General features: G+C 44.1%; 1 protein-coding gene across 6 annotated transcripts in view; it reads right to left on the bottom strand.

The window, feature by feature from the left end:
• The window catches only part of LOC147011213 (tectonic-2-like), a 35,513-nt gene that overhangs the window by 8,917 nt on the left and 1,879 nt on the right, over positions 1 to 24,717 (bottom strand). For 4 of the 6 annotated variants that reach the window (XM_085859773.1, XM_085859770.1, XM_085859774.1 and 1 more), the window contains exons 2-6: positions 24,423 to 24,450; positions 21,465 to 21,596; positions 20,445 to 20,524; positions 11,892 to 12,097; positions 12 to 171 (exon numbers count right to left, since the gene is read on the bottom strand). In XM_085859773.1, coding sequence (XP_085715899.1) covers positions 12 to 171; positions 11,892 to 12,097; positions 20,445 to 20,524; positions 21,465 to 21,596; positions 24,423 to 24,450 — 606 coding nt within the window. Of the gene's footprint in view, positions 1 to 11; positions 172 to 11,891; positions 12,098 to 20,444; positions 20,525 to 21,464; positions 21,597 to 21,693; positions 22,189 to 24,422; positions 24,451 to 24,717 lie in introns of those variants that run through there. The other 2 variants (XM_085859771.1, XM_085859772.1) reach the window with 2 other exon arrangements.

Below are 24,717 nucleotides of genomic sequence, written 5' to 3'. Positions count from 1 at the left end.
AGCACCATCACCTGTGGGAGGCTGAGAAACTGTGTACGGCCGTTAATAGACGCCACGATGGGCATGCCTTCTGTGTATCTGTCCACTGTATGCAGCTGCACCACCTGACGATCCAACTCGGCAAACGAGAAGCCAGTGCCAAAACGACTCGTGGTGGCATCAATGTCACTTCTAAATGAAATAGGAAATGTATGGATTACATTTTGTCATTGGCATTGGATACAACATAAGGAATAGTAAAATATCCACCAATTACTAATGATATAACACATGCGACATGAAAAATGCGAAGAAAGGGACTGTATTACTTAACGCAGGGCTTATGCCCATGTACATTTGCAAGCCTCTGTCACACACCCCACACAACTCCATCCTGCCCAGCAATCCTTTATATTATGTGTCCTGACCTTACAAAGAATGGGCCGACAGGTGGATGCAAGAAAAATCATGCTGCCTTGTACACCAATTAATCAGACATGTGCTGCACTCAAATCGCTGTTGAACATCTGCTTTTAAATTCAAACTCAGGGGGATTCAACGATTAAATGGAACATAAATGGAATTTGGGGCTTCATTATTGAAAGGCAAATTGAAGTTTAAAAAGTGATTTACAATACAAAGCTTCCATTTTTCAAATGTATCATAAGCCACAACATAAATAATGTTGCATCATTATCTCTTGTTGCCCATGCAATTAAATAAAATATTCATAAAATCTGCCATATGCTCAAGAATAAATAAATATGTATGTGTGCATGTATATTTGTATATATGTCTTCTTCTTTCGGCTGCTCCCGTTAGGGGTTTATCGCCACAGCAGATCATCCGTCTCCATTTCGCTCTATCTTCCACATCTTCCATTGACACTCCAACCTCCCGCATGTCCGCCCTCACCACATCCATGAACCTCTTCTTTGGCCTTCCTCTTCTCCTCCTACCTGGCGGCTCCATCCTCAGCATCCTTCTCCCGATATACTCTGCTTCCCTCCTGTGCGCATGTCCAAACCATCTCAATCTCGCTTCTCTCACTTTGTCTCCAAACCGTCCTACCTGCGCTGTCCCTCTAATATACTCATTCCTTATCCTGTCCATCCTCGTCACTCCCAACGAGAATCGCAGCATCTTTAACTCTGCCACCTCCAGCTCCGCTTCCTGTCTTTTTGTCAGCGCCACCTCCTCCAAACCATACAACATAGCTGGTCTCACTACAGTCTTATATACTTTCCCCTTCACTCTTGCAGCTACCCTTCTGTCACAAATCACTCCTGCAACTCTTCTCCACCCACTCCATCCTGCCTGCACTCTCTTTTTCACTTTTCGACCACACCCTCCGTTACTTTGGACAGTTGATCCCAAGTATTTAAACCCATCCACCTTCCCCACCTCAACTCCTTGCAACCGCACCATACCACCACCCTCCCTCTCATTTGCGCACATGTACTCCATCTTACTCCTACTGACTATCATTCCCCTTTTCTCCAGTGCTAGTCCGGCGGATTATGAAAAAAAAAGTGATTTTTTTGATAAAAGCATGAAAATTGGCAGAAAAGTTTGTTATGGCATACCAATGCATATCTGATATCGGGACATTTGGGATTTGACCTACTTCCGGTTTTATTCAAGATAGCCGCCAATTTGTCAGAAAAATGTGAATAAGCTCTATCTTAACATATTTAATCAATAATTTCGCAGTTTCTTGCTATGAAAGAATCATGAGTAATATAAACATGCTTCTCTGAGCAATATATACCAAATAAATAGATAAAAAACTAATATATATATATATATATATATATATATATATATATATATATATATATATATATATATATATATATATATATATATATATATATATATATATATATATACGTTATGCAAACAAATCCTTATTATTCTGACGTATTGTCATTCATATGTTCTAAGTGAGTTGATTAGATCGAACACTGAGTAATATCATAAGGTAATCGTACTTAAATAACATTAAAAGACATTTGAAGCAACGATAAATACATTTCTGCAACAATGATTTCTCCCTCCTTTCAAAATGGCCACCACCAGACAGCTTTTGGCGTGATGGATCTCCCATATGGAAGGTGCGTATTTGAGTGATCAAATGAGTTTATAGTTAATAAAATGAAATGAATTTGTACATTAGTGACTCGTGACTATTAATATAAGGTAAACGGTTTAAATATTTGAATTAATATGCCCAGCAGAGAGATATTTCAACAATCAAGGTATTAAAAGGAGGTAATAAGATTGACCTCAGACTGAGGGACCAGTAATTATTTTGAAATGTTCAATTATAATTTTTTTTTTTTGATGAATGTAAGCCATTTAGGCTACACTATAATTAATGTGTATGAACAAACAAACTCATAATGCCTTACTTTTTTTAGTGGTGTGTTTGCCTTTACTGGGTAGTAAATGGTTTTATTTTTTTCATTTACAGACTCGAAGAACCCCCGGGAGAGCTTGATAGTCGTACTCCAGCTACACCTACAAAATGGAATCAATGTTTCATCCATCAGACAGTTACTGATGAACCACTAAAATGTCCAGCCAATTCCAAACGCAAAAACCTTGGGGCAGGTTATGTGACATTCGCACAAAATGTTGAGGTTTCAAGATCTAAATAGTCTACCCGTCCAATTTGATATTCAAGGACTTGATGATGGCACTGGTATTGCTGATACACTTCACAGAGCACAGAGTCACAGAGCAAGCTGGCATGACTCCTGTCGTACAAAATTCAATTCAACACAGTTGAAGCGAGCAGAAAAGAGAAAGTCAGCATGTGATGATGGGTTGGCTATTGACTGAGCTAAAAAGTCTACACGTAAGTGTACTCTGGTAGGATGTGAAGCACCCGATGTTTGCTTCTTCTGTGATGAACATATACCTGGTGAAACATTACACGATGCATCTACATTTAAGCTTGATGCTCGTGTTCGAGAATGTGCACTAAAATTGCAAGACACCACATTGCTTGCCAAGCTCAGTCCTAGAGATTTAGTTGCACAATCTGCAAAATGCCTTGTTGGACTTTACAATGCAGTGCGGGTTCTGGAAATGGATTCTCCAAAAGATTCAAGAACAAAAATGATGCATGGTATTGCTCTTGCAGACATTGTAAACTACATTGAAGAAACAAAATCAGAATCCGGGACAAGTGTTTTAAAGATGTCTGACCGAGCGAGACAATATGAAGAGAGGCTGCAAGAATATGGACTGTCAAACCCAAGTCGCATTCATTCCACGAAGTTAAAAGAGCGTATCCTGATCCAAAGGACTTTAAAGAAGGACGAGATGTTTTACTGTCATTCAAACAAGATGTTGCTCCAAACATACGGATAATGCATGAACAAACGTATGACAAAGACGCTCTCAGTCTCTCAATGGCTGCGAAAATTATCAGACAAGAAATATTCAGCCAAGATACCAAGTTTGATGGAAGCTTTGACACAAACTGTCAAGAGGAATCTGTACCACAATCTCTGGTGACCTTCGTGAACTCAATATTGTATGGGCCAACATTAGAATTCAAACACAAGTCTCAGATTTCCCTCACTATAGCTCAGTTGATAAAATCCAATACAAGGCAGAGAAAGGGGGAATGTCAGACACAATTTCGCCAAGGAAGGCGAACGGAAACCCCATTATGTGTGTACTTAGGCCTCTTTGTGCATGCTCAGACACACAAGAAACATTTAGTTGAGATGCTATTTAACCTGGGATAAGTATTTCTTACGACAGGGTCCTTGCTATTTCTACCCAGTTAGCAAACAGTGTGTGCATTAGATTCCATGAATAAAATGTTGTTTGTCCAACAAACTCAGAGATGGCTTATTTTCAACTTCTGCAATAGATAACATTGATCACAATCCTAGTTCGAGAACAGCTAAGGCTTCCTTCCATGGTACAGGGATATCTATCTTTCAGCGTGTAACATCTGAGAATAGAGGCTCTCCTCGAGCAAGATCGTAATTGATAAATGAGAATATCCCAGCATCCAAAGCAGTGCCTACACTACCGGACTTCTACACGACAATTGAGCAAGTTGCACTTCCAAAAGACACTACAGTTCCCACTATTAATGGTGGACAAGTACACGAGATACGTTACATAACAGAGGCTCTTGAAGACGAGCACAACTGGCTGGACTTTGTAAATGAGACTGTTGGTGAGGATCAATTCACAGACGATATGGGTGATGTTTCATGGGCTGCTGACCATGCCAAGAAGATCAGCGGAGATGTCGTGCAATCATATCTGTCAGCATTGTTACCTCTTTTCAGCAATGAGGCTAAATCTGTTGCAATGATTCACCATGCCATGAACCTGATCAGGAATGCCACTCTTCGTGTAAATCCTAGACAGATACCTGTCATTGCCGTCGACCAGCCACTCTATGCCACAGCAAAACAAATTCAGTGGGGCCTACCAAACAGCCATGGAGAAGATAAGTTTGTCATAATGTTCGGTGGTTTACACATCGAGATGGCTGCGTTCAAGCTACTTGGCCATTTACTTGAAAAGAGTGGCTGGACAAGTGCTTTGGTGGAAGCTAACATTACAACTACTGGGAAGGCTGATTCCTTCTTGAAAGTATCACACCTTACACGAACCAGGTATGCGCACCAAGTGACAGCATGTAGTCTTTATGTGTTGCTCAAAAAGGCATTTGCGGAGAAAGCAACACTCAACCAAGGTGTTCTTCAATTTGAAAATTGGATCAGACAAGCGTCCGTGCAAAGTTCATAATTCAAGTTCTGGTATACTGTGCTCAATCTTCAACTTCTGGTATTTATCTTCATCAAAGCAATCCGCCTTGGTAGGTTCCAACTCTATGTTGATGCCATTGCCAGCATTGTTCCGTGGTTTTTCGCCTTGGATCATGTCAACTATGCCCGTTGGATGTCGGTGCATTTGCGAGATATGTCAAACTTATGGCCACTACATCCCATCACGGCAAGAGAATTTGACATAGGACACTTCGTCATCCACAAAACAAAACGCGTATTTTTCGGAATTGCTCTAGATCAAGCACATGAGCAAAACAACGCCAGCGTGAAAGGTGATGGTGGTGCAGTAGGATTAACTGAAAACCCAAGTGCTCTCGAGAGGTGGATGGTTGCTGGTCCAGAAGTTTCAAGACTGGTTGAAGAATTTGAGTCTTGTCTTCATGTGGCACAATCAGATGAACGTATAGAAGGGGTGCAGCATCATGATGTTTCACAAAGCATACAAGGAACATTTGTACATGACATTTCATCTCTTACACAAGTCATTTGTGAAATGGGAAATCCATTATTGGAAGAAACACAAGATCTGTTTAGTTTGGATACCAAGGAGTTTGCCAATCCAGGTATGATAAGAGTTGTTCAAGAGATGGAAACAATTGGCAAGAAACAAGCTGAGGTTTTCTACACAGAAAGACTCATCCAAAACAAAAAGCCAATCAGCGACAAGATTAAAAAAATAAATTTCAACTGTTTGGTGCCAAAGGAAAGAAGACTACATCAACAAGAAGTGGAAAGATAGATTCCCTGAAAAGTGACTGTATATCGCTTGCCAAACGAGAAACAAAAATTTGGATGGATTTTTCATGCACGAAAATCAACCATCACCACCATCACTAAGTCTGAATGGCAACTTGCGCATCGGAAGCAAATCGGAATTGCTCTCTAAATGTCTTGAGCCACTTTCACACAGTGTGTTTGATGAGCAATGTGAAGTTGTAATACTGGATGGCGCTGCAGTGGTCAACTTCTTGAAACCAAATGATGCCAATACATTTCAAGACTATGCCACCAGTGTCTTCCTCCCATATGTGAAACGGCAACTCAAAGACGCGGTCAGAGTTGATATCATCTGGGATTGTTATGTAGACGATAGCTTGAAAGCTACTGTCAGAGAAAAACGGGGAATAGGGATTCGCAAGCGAGTGAGCGCCAACACCAAAATTCCTCAAAATTGGAATGGTTTCTTAAAGGTAGATGAAATCAAGAAAGAACTATTTCACTTTCTAGCAACCTTCGTGCAAGATATCGAGGATGGTGGCAATGCTATCACAAAATTTGGCAGCAGTGTGATCACTAACAACAAAGACATTGACTGTTCTTCACTTCAGCCTTGCACACACGAGGAGGCAGAGACCCGCATCATGGTCCATCTGGCACATGCCAGCAGGAATGGTCACAAGAGAATTGTCATCAGAACATTTGACACAGATGTTGTTGTCTTGGCACTTTCTCTCTTCCCAAGTCTCACCATTGACAAGTTATGGATATCTTTTGGAACGGGGAAAAATTTCAGATACATTGCTATCCATGACATCAGCCAGCATCTTGGGCCAGACAAGTGTGCAGCACTTCCCTTCTTCCACAACTTCACTGGGTGTGACACGGTGTCATCTTTCCGAGGTAAAGGAAAGAAGACTGCATGGGATGCATGGATGGATGATGATGATCCATCCATCCATCCATCCACTGGGACCATACTCTCTGCAGAGCGTTGGTGCTGCCTAAGCAGTCTCCTTGGCTATTGGGTACAATTCTGGACGGGTCGCCACTCCGACACAGGATACCAGCATGCTGGCACTCATTTTGCCGACCTCGGAAGGATGACAGGCAGAGTCAACCCCACCTGGTATTAATTCAACAGCCGAGTGGGATTTGAACTCAGGATCCTCAGATCCTAAGCCCACCACCCCTAACCATTAAGCCAACACCAGGCATATGATGATGATGTTACATCATTTATCAAGAAATTGACTTGTTCACCAGAGTCTGTCAATGAGGGTAATATCCATGTACTTGAAAGGCTTGTTATCCCTATGTGTGACAAGACGTGCAGATTTCTGAGAGTTGATGCCTGTAGGAAATACCTCTTCTCGTCAAAGGGAAAGACAATGGACTCTATTCCTCCAACATATGCAGCCCTTGTTCAGCATACCAAGAGAGCTGTATTTCAAGGCATACATGTGTGGGGTCAAACACTATCACAAGAGCCCTCGTTACCCAGTCCCAAGAATATGGATGGCAAAGAGGCTCCAATGGGAAGTGGACACCTCTATGGACCACACTACCTGCAGCTGAAGCATCTTGTCAAGAACTCTTGCGATGTGGCTGCAAGAAAGGATGTAAAAGACGATGTAAATGCAAGAGCAACAATCTTCCCTGCACGACTCTCTGTGCATGTGGGGGTGGACTGTGTTAAGGCAAGGAAAGAGTTTATGATGAACAGATGGAAAGTTAATTGTTGAACTTGGACAAAATAGACTAAATATTTGATAGGAATTTTACCTCTATACGAATTGATCTATAAAACAGTTTCTTGGATGTGATATATATATATATATATATATATATATATATATATATATATATATATATATATATATATATATATATATATATATATATATATATATATATATATATATATATATATATATATATATATATATATATATATGCATAAAGCATGCATCTTAAACATGTGCTTGACATTAATTATATTGGCGTGTTCAGTAATGGTAATATATATATATATATATATATATATATATATATATATATATAATATATATATATCTTGGACTCATGTGGTATCTCTAATGTCAGTATGTCATGGATAATAACCAGATAACGTAGCACCAGTAGTGGTGGATCTAAACACTGATATGGTAGTTTATATATGTTTACCAATGGTAAATTAGCTTTAATATGTCCGAGACATTACGAAGAAACAAAATTGCATTTGTTCTGACTTATTTGTTGAAAGCAATATCAGTGGGGGTTCCAGCATTTTGGTGTATAATATATAATCATGTGACCCTTTAATTGTGTTGTTGAGTAAATAAAATTATACATTTATTATCTTTAGAAGGTGTTCAATAGTTTTAACGTAATTATACACATATATAGTATCAGAGAAAATTAACAACACATGATAATTAAACCTCAAAGTGTAAACATTAGAGTAAGATTGCCTGTTTTGTGGTAAACATGACACGCATGGACGCCATCTTGGATAAAACCGGAAGTAGGCAGAATTTTCAATGTCCCGAATTCACAAATCATCAGTAACATATACAGTGATGTTATTGCCAAATTTGACGCTTTTATCACAAAAATCACATTTCGCCCAAAAATTGTCATAATCCGCCGGACTATGCGTACCTCCACCTCTCGAGGCTCGCCTCAGCCTGCTCCCTACTCTCCCTACAGATCATGATGTCATCCGTGAACATCATAGTCCATTCTCAAAGCAAACATCGCATCAGTGGTGCTCTTTCCTGGCATAAACCCATATTGCTGCTCACAGATCGTCACCTCTCCTCTCAACCAAGCTTCCACTACTCTTTCCCACAACTTCATGGTGTGGCTTAACAACTTTATCCCTCTGTAATTTCCACAGCTCTGCACATCACCCTTGTTCTTGAAAATCGGAACCAGTACACTTGCTCTCCACTCCTCCAGCATCCTCTCTTTCCAAGATTATATAAAACAATATGGTTAAAAACTCCACTGCCATCTCTCCTAAACACTTCCATGCCTCCACTGGTATACCATCTGGGCCAACCGCCTTTCCACTTTTCATCCTCTTCAGAGCAGTCCTCACTTCATCCTTACTGATCCACCCCACTTCCAGATTCACGATCTCCACCTCTTCCAACTTTCTCTCTCTCTCATTTTCTTCATTCATCAGCTCCTCAAAGTACTCCATCCACCTTCTCAACACACTCTCCTCGCTCGTCAGCACATTCCCATTTGCGTCCTTTATCACCCTAACTTGCAGCACATCCTTCCCAGCTCGGTCCCTCTGTCTTGCCAATCGGTACAAATCCTTTTCCCCTTCTTTTGTATCCAACTTCTCATACAGCTCGTCGTATGCCTTTTCCTTGGCCTTTGCCAACTCTCTCTTTGCCTTGCACCACCACTCCTTGTACTCCTGCCTACTTTCTTCATCTCTCTGACTATCCCACTTCTTTTTCGCCAACCCCTTCTTCCTTATACTTTCCTGTACTTCCTCGTTCCACCACCAAGTCTCCTTATCTTCCTTCCTCTGTCCAGATGTCACACCAAGTACCTTCCTAGCTATCTCCCAAACCACTTCTGCTGTAGTTGCCCAATCATCCCACCCCTCTTTACCACCATCCAACACCTGTCTCACCTCCTCCCTAAATTCCACGCAACAGTCTTCCTCCTTCAGCTTCCACCATCTGGTCCTTGGTTCAGCCCTCACACTCTTCCTCAACCTCACCTCTAAAATCATCCTACAGACCACCAATCGATGCTGTCGAGCTACACTCTCCCCTGCCACCACCTTACAGTCTCTAATCTCTTTCAGGTTGCATCTCCTGCTTAAGATGTAATCCACCTGTGTGCACTTTCCTCCACTCATGTACGTCACCCTGTGTTCCTCCTTCTTCTTGAAATACGTATTTACCACTGCCATTTCCATTCTTATTGCAAACTCTACCACCATTTGCCCTTCCACATTCCTCTCGTTTAGACCATACCTACCCATCACCTCCTCATCCTCTTTATTCCCTTCCCGAACATGCCCATTGAAATCTGCTCCAATCACCACTCTTTCATCCTTGGATACACTCTCCACCACTTCATCCAACTCACTCCAGAAATCTTCTTTATACTCCATCTCACACCTCATATGTGGGGCATATGCACTGATGACATTCATCATCACCCCTTCAATTTCCAACTTCACACTCATCACTCGGTCAGACACTCTCCTCACCTCCAATACCCTCTTGACATAATCTTCCTTCAGGATTATCCCGACACCATTTCTCCTCCCATCCACACCATGGTAGAACAGTTTGAAACCACCTCCAATGCTCCTAGCCTTACTCCCCATCCACTTGGTCTCTTGTACACACAGTATGTCCACCTTTCTTCTCTCCATCATATCAGCCAACTCTTGCCCTTTGCCAGTCATCGTCTCAACATTCAGAGTTCCAACTCTCACCTCCACACTTCTACCCTTCCCCCTCTCCCACTGCCTCTCTGGACCCACCTTCCCCGTCTCCTTCTTCGCCCAGCAGTAGCACAATTTCCACCCGTACCCTGCTGACGAATGGTACCGGTGGCGGTCATTGGTAACCCGGGCCTCGACCGATCCAGTATGGAAATCCGTTTTATTGTCCGCATAAAGATTTGGCATAGGTTTTTACGCCAGATGCCCTTCCTGACGCAACCCTGGTCGCCTCAACCCTGGTCGCCTCATACGACACACAGGGATATGGTACACCTATTACAACCGGAGCATACATCGGGCCCAGTACACTGGTACTCATTTCGCCGACCTCGGAAGGATGACAGGCTGAGTCAACCCCCTGGTGTATATTAATTCAGTGGCCCAACGGGGCTTAAACTCAGGACCTTTTGGATCCCAAGCCACTGCCCTAACCACTGCACCAACACCAGGTGTGTTTATATATATATATATATATATATATATATATATATATATATATATATATATATATATATATATATATATATATATATATATATATATATATATATATATATATATATATATATATATATATATATATATATATATATATATATATATATATATATATATATATATATATATATATATATATATATATATATATATATATATATATATATATATATATATATATATATATATATATATATATATATATATATATATATATATATATATATACATACATACACACACATCTATAAATCAAACCCCCTAACTTGACGAGGCAGCAGGACGCAGATCGAGTCCCATCACAGCCCTTGCTGCACGAACTGTTCCTAACAAGTGTTGTCACATTGCCGCTGCCCTGCTGATCACCAGTTATAAGGTTTGCAGTTCCAAACATGTCGTGCAGCAAGAGCTGTGATGGGACTCGTTCTGTGCCCTGCTTCCTCGTCAAGTGAGGGGTTTGATTTGTATTTATTGTGATCACGAATAAACGATATGGCAGGACGTTGTCCCGATGAGCCCATAACAAGGGTGAAATCTGGATCGGCAACTCTGTTTTCATTTACTCGTCACCATAAAGGCATAAATCTCAGTCTGCAAAGACCTGAGTGTCACAGGGACAGCATCCTAGTTTGGAGGTGATGGTGTTGGCAAAATTTATGTGCACGACATCAATGTCATGTCACATCTAGTGTTAATGCGTGTGCTCCCTTCATTTTTATATATATATTAAAATATATAAAGACCCACCCACATCTCTCACCTCTGAAATGGAGGGAATAGCCAATCAGCGAGAACCGAATCAACTAAACCCAGGTGGCTCGGATTATATAAACAATTGACCCCTCACACACTCCTTGAGGAGTGTGGGGTCAATTGTACATGCTTGGGAGCCTCATTGGTATGCATTGCTGTCTGCGCTATCGCTGATGATTCACCAATAAGTGATGAAACCGGTCCGGTATCTGAGGGGGTGTTAGCATTGGGATTATCATGTGTGAATGTCATTATAATTGTTGAGGAACTCCGGGAAGGGTTCGAAACAGCAAAGTGCTCACCTTGTGTAGGCCTTCTTGGGTTGTTTTATGCAGCTTCTTCAGCAAGAGGAGTGTGTGAGGGGTCAATTGTTTTTATTATCCTATCCACCTGGGTTTATTTGATTAGGTGAGAGCTGATTGGCTATTCCATGCATTCACAGGTGAGAGATGTGGGTGCATCTTTCAACACACACATACATATATATATATATATATATATATATATATATATATATATATATATATATATATATATATATATCTATATTTTCACTTGCAGTACAAAAACTTCACCTCAGAATTTTATGCTGTTGTAATGGTAAAAATATGTGATTATTTGGAACTCACTGCAAGATTTCACCAGCATCCGGGAAAAACATGCCAAGGTAGGGACTGTTGGACATTGGGGATTGCACACACAGAAAGAGAAACCAATCAGGGGAGGTCAGTGGATCGTACGACGAGCACAGCTGGTCAAACGGGGGGTTCGTGTCACCCCCAAGTATACCGGGCAAGCAGGTTGAGAAAAGGCTCAGCTCTTCAGGTTTGCAATCCTGTGAAAGCACGTCATGTGGTGGTTACCAGAGTAACACATCGCTAATGGCTTGAAAAGCTTATCAAATGTAGTGGACACCGTGCATCCAGTATTAAGGACATCAACAAAATGAGCCTGTTTGAGCGTGGAAATCACGAATGACCAAAAACAAACAAGTAAACACAAGTACGCTTTGAAGTTTGAATGAGATTTCTAACATCATGGAGAAAGCACAATTACCAATGACGCGTCTCATTGGGAGCTGGAAGTAGAAGCATAATAAAATTACAACTGCAATCATAAACAAAGCTAACTTCACCGTTTTATCCTCCAAAAATTTCCAACATCAACTGGGAAATTATCCGGTTTCCTGGTCGAGGTGGTTCTCTTGATCCTCTCAGTGATCTGCTTCCAAAAAGCCAAGTCATTGTTCCGGATTCGTCTGTCCTGCCGTCGATTTTGTGTTTTCTGCGTGTGTCGATTGTTCTTCGTATCGAGTGCTCACTCCCGTGTATTGCTTTGTGCTCGTTCTACTCATTTCTATTCTGCGTCTCAGGCTCAGATAGATTTGGACCGACCCGTTATTTTTACCTTCGCCACCGAAGGTGAAGGAGGTTATGTTTTCACCCCTTTCTGTCTGTCTGTCTGTTTGTTTGTGTGCAAAATATCTCAAAAAGTTGTGGACGGATCCAGATGAAATTTTGTGGACAGGTCCGGTGTGTGACAAGAACAAACCGATTAGATTTTGGTGAAGATCCGAATCCGGATCCAGATATGAGAATTTTTAAGTGAGTCCACCATTGAGAGACAGGGCCAACAAGAAGGGCGTTCAGTAGTGCGCACACCTTCACCACGGAATGCCTGGTCCACGAGAACGTATCGGGCCCAATACATTTTTGAAATATCATGCTCTGCAGTACTATATCGTTTTTTGCCCGATCTCTCAATGGTGAAAAATCACATTAGGATTAAATAATTCTTGTATCCAGATCTGGATTCGGATCTTCACCAAAATTGAATCATTTCTTCCTTGTCACACACACTCAACCTGTCCACCAAGTATCATCCGGATCCGTCCACAACTTTGAGATATCCTGTACACAAACAGACAGAAAGGGGTGAAAATGTAACCTCCTTCACCTTCGGTCACGGAGGTAAAATCGATATCTCAAAAAGTTGTGGACGGATCCGGATGAAAGTTGGTGGACAGGTCGGGTGTGTCGTAAGGACGAATTGCTTCGATGTTGGTGAAGATCTGAATCCAGATCTGGATACGAGAATTATTTAATTTTCAAAGTGATTCTTTGACGAGTCACAGGTGGGGGTTTAACCCCACCACGACCGTGCCAATTGCCCACCCACGCAGGATAGGTGTGGTGAATTAACGTGAATCGAGGGACATGACGCGGGATCACATGTTGTGCGTCTCGCGTATAAGGGGATGTCTCTGCGGCACGAGTGATTGTCCCCGGGGCATTGCTATTGACATCGGCTGTCCACTTGATGCTCGTTAACTGAAGGTGCTCATTGACTGGTGAGAATGGAGATTATATCGAACTCCGTGCTTACGCGGATTTAGTCTGCAATGGTTAACTGCACATGTATACGTTACTGCTTATGTACTCCTAGCTGAACCTGTATTTCCTGGTGTGCCCACAGAAGCGGCTCCAATCAAATGGAATAAAGCCTAAACTCTGAAGGTTCATCTCTCGCTCTCATTTCAATTTATTCCATTTAATTTTCTCGGCTCTCTCAACCAAAGATGGACAAGATCTACAAACCAGAGAGGTTCGACGCAGACCCGAACGCGACTGACGCAGAAATGAAATGGTCACATTGGTTCTGTTCCTTCTCACACTATCTGACCATCATCGCGGAGGGAGCTGACAAATTTGCCGCTCTCGTGAATCATGTCTCGCCCGGCGTGTACAGGCTCTTCTCGGAGTGCGACTCTTACGAAGCAGCGATCGACGTGCTGCAGGCGCTCTACGTGAAGCCCAAGAACGAGGTATACATACGACATCTTCTCAACACACGCAAGCAAGCAGCCGGGGAGACAATCGATCAGTTCCTGCAAGCTCTGAATCAGCTGGGAAAAGACTGCAGCTTCCGGGCGGTAAGCGCCGAGGAACACCGAAAGGAAGCGACCCGGGAGGCATTCATCCAAGGACTCAGATCAGCCCACATACGGCAACGCTTACTAGAGAAAGCGCAACCCACTCTTGACAAGGTAGTCGATCAGGCTCGAGCGATGGATACGGCTCAGCAGCAATCTGAGTCATTTGGGACACCGATGCTGCTAATGAACGCTGCTACGATGGGAACCCAAGGAACCCCACTGGCACAGACACAGCCAGACATGAGGGATGGAGAAACACCCGAGGAGCCGGATACCCAGACCTCGTCAAACTCCTCAGCAACTGCTCCGGTTGGTAAATGCTTCTTTTGTGGGTACAAAAGGCATCCTCGTCAAAAATGTCCCGCCAGAGATGCCACATGCATGAATTGCGACAAGAAAGGGCATTATGCCAGGGTATGTAAATCTACTCTAAGGAGAAATAAACCCACTTCTGCGGCTCTCTACTCGCAAAATAAATTGACTGCAGCCTCCCGGGGAATCTATCCAAGGCTATCATCAACGTACGAATTAACGGGCATATGGCTGAGGCACTGATTGATACCGGTAGCTCTGAAAGTTTCGTCAACAGCTCGCTAGTGAAGGGCAGGAAATGGGTAATCCACCCGACTGACAATACGGTATGCATGGCCGCCACCTCACTACAATCCCGTGTACGAGGGTACTGCAATGTTGAATTGGACGTAAAAGGGTACACGCATCGGGATGTAAAGGTGCTGGTGCTTCGTGATTTGTGCGCAGACGTAATTCTGGGTCATAATGTCCTCAAGCAGCACACGAGCGTCGAAATACCCTTTGGAGGAAGCAAGCCTCGTCTAATTTTAAATGCGTTGACCACCGCGGAGGTGACGTCCCCCCAGCTGTTCGCTAACTTGTCGCCGGTCTGCAAACCGATAGCGATCAAATCGTGGCGATATACCACTGCTGACATGAATTTCATCACTTCGGAAACCAAGCGATTACTGGAGGAGGGAATTATAGAACCGAGCGATTCGCCATGGCGCGCACAGGTGTTAGTAACCAGCAGTCAGAACCATAAGAAACGGATGGTTGTCGATTATTCCCAAACGGTCAATCGCTTCACCCAACTCGACGCCTACCCCCTGCCGCGCATAGATGAGATGGTCGAACGCGTGGCCAATTATAAGGTATTCAGTACCATCGACTTGCAAAGCGCCTATCATCAAATTCCCATCCGAGAGGAAGACAAACCGTACACTGCATTCCAGGCAGGGCGGCGCCTCTACCAGTTCAGAAGGATACCATTCGGTGTCACGAATGGAGTAGCTTGCTTCCAACGAGTTATGGACGACATCATTTCAGATGAAAACCTCAAAGACACTTTTGTTTACGTGGATAATGTCACAGTGTGCGGTAGGGATCAGAGGGAACATGATAGGAATCTGGACAGATTCTTGAGCATTGCTGGAAAATATAATCTGACTCTCAACTACGAGAAATGCGTATTCTCGGCAAGGTCAATTGACCTTCTCGGCTACACAATAGCCGACGGCACAATTAAGCCTGATCCTGAGCGATTGCGCCCGCTCCGTGAGCTTCCACCACCTCAGGACTTGCAAACAATGCGCCGGGTGATCGGGATGTTCGCTTACTATGCAAGATGGATTTCGCAATACTCCGAGAAAATACATCCCCTAGTGCATTGCAAAAACTTTCCACCAGATGCCGCTGTCGTGAAAGCTTTCCACGATCTCAAGGATGATATCAGTAAGTCCGTGGTTTTATCGATCGACAGCTCGGTGCCCTTCGTGGTGGAGACCGACGCTTCAAATCACGCCATAGCTGCAACACTTAATCAGTCTGGGCGGCCGGTCGCTTTCTTCTCGAGAACTCTCTCTAGAAGCGAGCAGAGACACTCGGCAATAGAGAAGGAGGCGTACGCCATCGTCGAAGCGCTGCGTAAATGGAGACATTATTTACTGGGAAACCACTTCACGCTCGTTACGGACCAACGATCCGTGGCTTTCATGTTTGATGGGAAAAATAACGGGAAAATTAAGAATGAAAAAATTATGAGATGGCGGATAGACCTAGCTTGCTACAGGTACGACATTGTTTACCGGCCCGGGAAAGAAAACCCTGCTGCAGATACCTTCTCCCGGGTCTACAGTTCGGCAACAATCAGTCAGGCTTTGCAAGACCTCCATGTGTCTCTGTGCCACCCAGGGGTAACCAGGATGGCACATTTCGTACGCAGACAAAATCTTCCCTATTCTGTTGAAGATATTAAACAAATGAATGCTTCATGCCCTGTTTGTGCTGAACTAAAACCCAGATTCTATGGCGCGGCTTCTGGCAGACTGATCAAGGCTACTTCCCCCTTCGAGAGACTAAACATCGACTTCAAAGGGCCCCTACCGACCGAAACAGACAACAGATACATATTCACCGTTGTTGATGAATATTCAAGGTTCCCTTTCGCGTTTCCGTGCTCGGATATGACCTCGGGCACTGTCGTAAAATGTCTCTCTGACCTCTTCGCTATGTTTGGGAGACCTTCGTACATACATTCAGACAGAGGGCCGTGTTTCATGTCGGCCGGGCTAAAACAATTCCTATTAGAGCACGGCATAGCAACTAGTCGAACGACGGGTTACAACCCACAGGGAAACGGGCAGGTGGAACGGTATAATGGAGTTATTTGGAAAGCCGTAACTCTGGCGCTGAAATCGAGAGGACTGGGCCCCGAGCGATGGGAGGTTACTCTTCCTGACGCTCTGAATTCCATACGCTCTTTGCTCTGCACGTCCACAAATGCCACTCCTCACGAACGTATGTTTACTCACCAACGACGTTATGTTGACGGTCAAACGGTGCCCAACTGGCTGACCCACCCCGGTACAGTGTTCATGAAACGCCCGGTACGACAAAGCAAGTATGAACCCCTGGTGGAGGGGGTCGAACTCATTGACACTAATCCAGAGTATGCTCATGTCAGGCTCCCGGATGGCAGGGAGACCACTGTGTCGGTTCGCCATCTGGCTCCCTCAGGTACTCCTCCCGCCGGTACACCACCTTCTGGCACTCCTCCTTCTGACATTTCCCCCCCAGGAACTCCGCCAGGCGACGGGGCTGCCGCGTTCCACCCGAGAGCGATCGAGGAGTCATCCCCGGCACAAGTCGAGGCTCACCAAGAGGATCGGGAGTCTCCCTCAAGTGAAACTGCCGTTTACTCCCGGAGAGGTCGACGAATAAGGCCCCCTCGACGACTCAATCTGTAAAGGGGATTATCGGCATTCTCGCTGCTCATGCTCCTATATGCCCATTATATCATATATCGATGCTCATTTCCATGCTCCTACAACTCAAAATAATCACTGCTTGGCATGTATGCTTCTGTAGATCTATTAGTCCGCGTTGCTTGAAATGTATACTCCTATAGTGCTAAAGCAATCATGGTGTGTAAGATGGGCCCCTAGTTACATTTTAAAGGTGGGGAGAATGTGGTGAATTAACGTGAATCGAGGGACATGACGCGGGATCACATGTTGTGCGTCTCGCGTATAAGGGGATGTCTCTGCGGCACGAGTGATTGTCCCCGGGGCATTGCTATTGACATCGGCTGTCCACTTGATGCTCGTTAACTGAAGGTGCTCATTGACTGGTGAGAATGGAGATTATATCGAACTCCGTGCTTACGCGGATTTAGTCTGCAATGGTTAACTGCACATGTATACGTTACTGCTTATGTACTCCTAGCTGAACCTGTATTTCCTGGTGTGCCCACAGAAGCGGCTCCAATCAAATGGAATAAAGCCTAAACTCTGAAGGTTCATCTCTCGCTCTCATTTCAATAGGGTTGCTCGCCAAATTCGATCTGCCTAAGTACCTGCGCGGATGGTCGATCGGGCGATCGTACCTCGCCGCAGGCCGACTCCGGACACGAACCGCTTAAGCGGTCCGTTCGTGCTATCGGGATAACCGAGCAGTGTTATCGTCGGCCTCAACGGTTCCGATTAATTATCGGGCATTTTAAGCCCACTACGAACCCTTTACGTGAAGCAGGATGGAGAGTCAATAAAGAAAAGACGAAGTGAAACGGGAAAACAGTTCACACAATGCACATTTATTACGCGACACACGGAAAGCACACATATACAGCCAAACAGTCAGAATGCACCGATATCAGGAAAACAAAAGAAACAACGACGCAGAGTTACAACCGAATACGCGTACACACGGCAACACTTACACAGTTCTACTTTACAAGACACGGCGCCGACACACATTTACTCAAAAGCAAAGGAAAGAAGCCACCCTCATAGACAAGGGGGCAGATGGTCCTGTAGGCCAATATGTGCGCGGGACCTGAAGGAGCGGCCAGGTCCGCGAGACCGGGTGGGTCCTACCCGTGTCCTCGTGGCACGTTGGCGGACGAGCCGCAGACGTGGCCGCGTGGCTGTGCCCCGACTCCGTGCTCCTTCGCGGGTTTCGTTGGCACGACGTTTGGAGTGGGGTGGGAACGAGGCCCCCTTGTTGCACTATCTCAGCGCGGGGGAAAAGGGGGAATTGTTGATGCTCTGGGGAAGGGAGAATGGCTGGCTGGCTTGGGTCGCGCGACGAGCGATCTCCCGCCGCGACCTCGTCGCCGACCGCCGTCCTTCTCGCCTCAGACCCGAGCTCCTTGGCCTCTTGCCACAACTCTCTTCAGCCGACTGCAGAACCCAACTCGACGTCTTCGCCTCCCGACTCCGCTGCTGCCACACTCTGCTCTTCCAAACTGACTCTCCCAAAACTCTCTGCCACCAAAACTGACTGCCAAAACTCTGCCACGATTCGCCTGGCGCTCGGCGCTTTATAGGCCGGCAGGGGAACCCATATGCAAATTTCTGGATCAGGATGAGCTCGGGGGCGGAGCCACGCTCGCCCATTGGACGGAGGAAAAGTGGGCGTGAACCTTCCCTGATCCTAAAATTTGCATATTTCGATTTCACACAGACCTGCCTGGAGGCGGGGCCAAGCCGTTCCACGCTTGCTGATTGGACAGATCAGAAGTGGGCGTGTCGCATTCTTGATCCGAATTTTCCCTTGGAAAGGCCGCTATTTGCACTCGCGGCTCGGTGCGTATCGCTTGAACGAGCCCAAGACAGCCCGACACTCAGTGTTCACAGGTGATGCAGGACTGGCCGTAGAAGGAGAGAGGTGAGGGTGGTGGAGGGTTTATCGGTGGTGGTTTGATGGTTATGGCGGTTGAGACGTGGTTGGTTCAAAATAAAGATAGAACAGATAAACGCCTAACTCAAAGCGTCGCAGCCCGAATGAATCACATAAATTCCCTCTAAACAACGGGTTTGGGGCTAACTTCACATGTACTTAGAGTTATCTCACCTCCGGGACCTGAATGGTGGTTTGCGAATTTCCACAACCGGAACTATATATATATATATATATATATATATATATATATATATATATATATATATATATATATATATATATATATATATATATATATATATATATATATATATATATATATATGGTCCTGATTTCTCAATTGTCACACACAGTTGTTGTGCGACTGTTGCACGACATTTGCGCGACAGTTCCATGTGCGAAAAAATTCTCTGTTTTGTCACCTGAACGTCGCGCGAATGTCGTGCGACATGTATGCGAACTCCAGGTGAAGTTCATCCCAAATTTCGCCGGGAGTTCATGGGACATTCATGCGATATTCATGAGACATACGCAAATGTGTTTTAGTATAAATTCAGTGTGATTCCAAGTGAAAATTATCGCTGTTTTATCGCAATTTGGTGTCTCCAACTCGTCGCGAGCTGTCACAGCCAGTGAAATACAGGCTTAAGGAATAGCCATGTTTTGGCTTCGTCACATAACCGGAGTTTTGCTTTTTTGAGGCATCGAGAGATCAAGCCAGCGTTCTGTGCCTATACACCGCCTGCATATTTAAAAAAAATAAAAAATTTTTTAGGAGCAATCAAGGCTATGTTTGTGCATTTCGCATTAACGCCTGGAGCACACCAAAGAAATCCCACCCAACGTTTCGACCCGCTCATGTTTAGTCTCCCGTTTCAACCGGTTCCCGTTCCCAATTCCCACATTACAAATAATTCAATCAGACGTAATCCATCACTTTGCGTGTGTTGTAATCCTCTGTGTTGTGTTGAGGAGTCGAGTTGAGTTTTGTGCATCCGTGATAATCTAAATTTACAAATCAACCTTAATGCCTACACGTTCAACTACGCACCAGTTCTTCATCCATTTCCTTTGTCACAATCCACTTCTCTGCGGAGATGTTATTTCGACAAAGAGAAGAATAAACGGCCTCTGCAAAACAGAACAACACTTATTACCGAAAGAATCTCATGCGATGTAACACACCTATACCCCCCTCCACTTCCACACACTCCCCCATTTGTAATTTGTTTAGGATGCCGGCGATCTTCTTCTTCGTTCGTATGCAGCACAAGGCTGCGGGGTGGCGTCATTGACTGAGGGCGTGACTGTGCCGCTGACGCAGTGCCCTCTGCTGGTTAGAGAAGCAATTTTTAATTTGTTGAGAGTGCCGGTGATGGCTTGCCTGCTCTTCGCAAAGGACATGGTGAGATTTTTGACCTCCACCGACGAATGCCGGCAGACGGGACGCCCATTTAATGTCCATCAGAGAGACGGCACACACGCTGATGAATCACCCTGCCTGTGAAACGAGATGAATGTCAACGCAGCTATAGACTTTCGAACCCAGGCGAGACAGCTTGGAGGCGAGTGTGCGTACGGCTCGACCATCCTGCCAATCTTTGCGGCGATAATGTGCCAACTCTTCACTAAAGACACCGTGGGGCTTCAACGCCCACCAACTGTCAGCAGACGGGACAACCAGCTTAATGTCATTGTGAGGAATCATTTTGTGATGCAGCAACCTGCCTGCGAAGAACAAATCCAACAGTTTATTGTCGAGATGGGAATCAAACCCAGACTAGACAGCTCAAAGGTATGTGCGCTACCTCTGTGCCATCACCATCCTGTCGGACAAGACAAGGTCGCAGTGATTGGAACAATTTGTTTTTTTTTAGGGAAAGGACGAAGCTTTGTTAAATTAACTGAGAAGAACCCGATGGCATAGGTAAGCTAGTTAAGGTTTATCAGTTATGGACAAGTTAAGTAAATTAATGACATTTTATCGTAATGCCTGAACTGTAGCGAACTTTCTCCACAAGCCTCACTCATATTAAAAGGGGTAAAAATGCTTACAAGACTCGACTCTCACCAACGGTGGCATTTAGTCCACATACTGTGCAGAGAACAGCATGAGCCTCGAGGGGACCATCGGATTGTCGAAGGAAAGAAGAAGCGACAACTCTCCCGTTGGTGTGGATCAAGGTGGGATGGAATTCCAGAGCTGGAATGCAGAAGGCGTCAAAGAGTTCTCATTCGGCACACATGCGGGAATATAACAAATTAACAAAAAAACAAGCTGCAACATCAGCACTAGTTACCTGGTACCTGCATCGGCACAACGGGCCAAACAACTTCAGGTGCCCATCCATTGTTATCCTTACTGTAATTCATGGACCGGTGTTTGTGGGTTTGTTTGTCGCGCTACTCCTCATACAGTTCTGGGCCAATTACATCCAGACTTGCTGCAGAGGTGTTTTTATCCTTGCCGGTGGTCTTGGGTGGGGTGAAGGAGGGGACGCAAGTTCTCGATGGAAATGTGTATCGTGTCTCCACCATGTACAGGGCAGTTCTCCTGTCCCCACATTTTCCAGTGCTGTGACATGTTTTGAATCGTAAGCAGGAGGTATGTTTTTGCTTCATGTACGTAACCTGGGATATTTTTTTGTCTACACAGAGCTGTCAGTTGCTGATACACCGCCCAAATAAAGGTATGCATCAGAAGAACATGTTGCATGCCTGGAACAAGATCGCCCGTAGGGCGGGTACTCTGCTCGTATTCAGTCGGAGTTGAAGCCGGAAAACCTGCATATCCGGATTTAAGGCCCGGTCACACCTAGACGTTTTAGCCAACGTATGCCGATTTTTGAATTTTTTTTCTAAAACGCTGGCACACGTTGAATACGTTATGGGTAAGTTTTGATAACATTGAGAGCACGCTGAAAAACACTGCCATACGTCGTTGTACGTTGGCTTTAAACGTTGTACTTTTCGGTTGTCCTCAATTTTTTTCATGCTTGAAATTTCACGACGTATGCCGGCGTATGACTCACACGTTCCGCTACGCTGGCCACAAGTTGTATGTACGGTCTGCGATCGTTGACAGACGTCAACACATGCTACTTGTAAGTTAATAAGTTGAGACACGCCGAGGTAATGTTTAGCGTACCCGAAACTTATTTCTAACCTATGATTAACGTGTTGTTGGCACGTTACGCGATCGTTGCCACACATCGACAGACGTTACTTTTAAGTTACTCATAGGCTGAAAGACGTCGGTATAATGGATCGTCCTTGCGTCAGCGTCCACGGCCACGGCCAGGACACTTATTTGCAGCATTCTTCAAACTTTTCTTGGGCATGACGAGGATGTTCACACTTCGATGTCTAGCTTGGCTATGATTCCAATTGTCCATCGGCAGCGTCTATTTAAAATAGTCGAGTTTGAGCGTTTTAACACGTTCAGAAGAAACGTTTCAAATTTCCAAACCCCAGCGTCAAAAGACAAAGGCGAGTGACAGCAATTTAAATCGTTCATTGTAAACAATGAAAATAGCTGAGTGGTACCGTTTAAAAGTCGTTGAGTGTAAAAAAAAATCCAATTGTTGAGCGGAAGCGTCTACTTTCAATAGTGGAGATGCAGCCATTTAAATCGTTGAGTTTATCATTTAAATCGTTAAATGTTAAATGCAAGGACGATCCATCATAACCCACACCCTCCCCCTCACACTCACCTACTACTGCCAACATGAACAAACTACTACTAATACTAATACTAATATTACTACTGATACTGATACTGTTACTGCTGACATGGACATCGACTCAAAAAGGACTCGAAAACACTGTTGGGTTCCCCTTTTATGAACACCATTTTATTATACCAATTCCCAAAACCGCTGGGAACACGTCTTTATATGGCAGTTGTAAGCTAGAAACACGTTAATTTTTTTTTTGTCGACCGGAAGACGTCATTGGAATACGTCTACATACGTCGATGTGTGTTGGGACTACGTAAAGAATTGGTTCAAAGCACGTCAAACACAAGTTAGAAATAAGTTTCGCGTAAAAAAGACATTACCGCGATGTGTTTCGACTTATGAGTAGCTTATAAGTAGCGTTTGTGGACGTGTGTAAGCGTCCACATATCGTGTGTAAAACTTATCCCCATCGCATGCGGAACGTGTGTCATACGCCGAGTACGTCGTAAAATTTTGAACATGTTTAAAATTTCTTGACGTACTCTACTTACTACGACGTATGATAGCGTACTTTAGCGTTCTACTCGCGCATACCAAACTTACCCATACCGTATTTGACGTGCCCCAACGTTTTAGACACATTTTTCTTAGGTCGGCATACGCTGGCAAGATCGCCAAGGTGGGACCGCGATGTTGACACTTCCATTTCTACGGCAGTTATGATTCGAATCGTTGTGCGTCAGCCTTTTAATAGGCTACGTCACGACATCGTCGGCGATGCGTGCAACGTGCTATGCCGAAGTTAGACTATCGTTGGGCATAGGTTGTGTAGGCCGACAACAGGTTCAGCATTCGTTGGTATAAGTTATCTATAACACAACGAAACGTTCTGTGTCCGTTACTAATGCGTTATACATAAGACCAAGTCGCTATGAATACGTCCGAATCTTTAAAAAAAAAAAAACATCAAAAGTTCAACGTAAGCCAGCGTTTTACATACATTTTAATACGTTGCCATCGCTGGCTAAAACGTCAAGGTGTGACCGGGCCTTTAGGTACACATGGAAGTTCCATATATAACAATGAACCTTTATGATGAAAGATCAAATCAGAGGAAACATTTCATATTGGAAACTGAAAACCAAGGACAACTTTTGGGATCAATTTTTCTTTTATTTTTTTGTGACAAAACAGCGAATGGGGAAAGAAGCAGGGAATTAACTTTATAAGAAACTGATGAGAAGGGACATGATTGTTTGAGAAACACTTTAATGAGCGTCCACTCTTTCATATGTCACAGACAAAAGATTTATCATCATTTTTCCCACTGATCCAATGCCAGAACTGACCTGAAGTGGTGAGATAGTGAAGGCATATCTGGGGGAAGGAGGAAGGGGCGTGGAGTCAAGCGAAGTGGGGGTGGGGTGGAGCGGTGGGCACAGACAAAAAAACAAACAGGACAATATAACTATTACTCAACTGGAGAGTTCATAGAACAGCTTACACTGCACAGTCTGGAGATAAATATTATAATAATAACAATAATAATAATAATAACTATTACTCAACTGGAGAGTTCATAGAACAGCTTACACTGCACAGTCTGGAGATAAATATTATAATAATAATAATAACAATAATAAC

Source organism: Eptatretus burgeri, chromosome 16 (genome assembly GCF_056783735.1).
Source record: "Eptatretus burgeri isolate ZD-2024b chromosome 16, Ebu_testis_v1, whole genome shotgun sequence".
Lineage (NCBI taxonomy): Eukaryota > Metazoa > Chordata > Myxini > Myxiniformes > Myxinidae > Eptatretus > Eptatretus burgeri.
The sequence above is the reverse complement of the archived record's forward strand: the minus strand, read 5'-3'. Positions and strand labels throughout refer to the sequence as shown.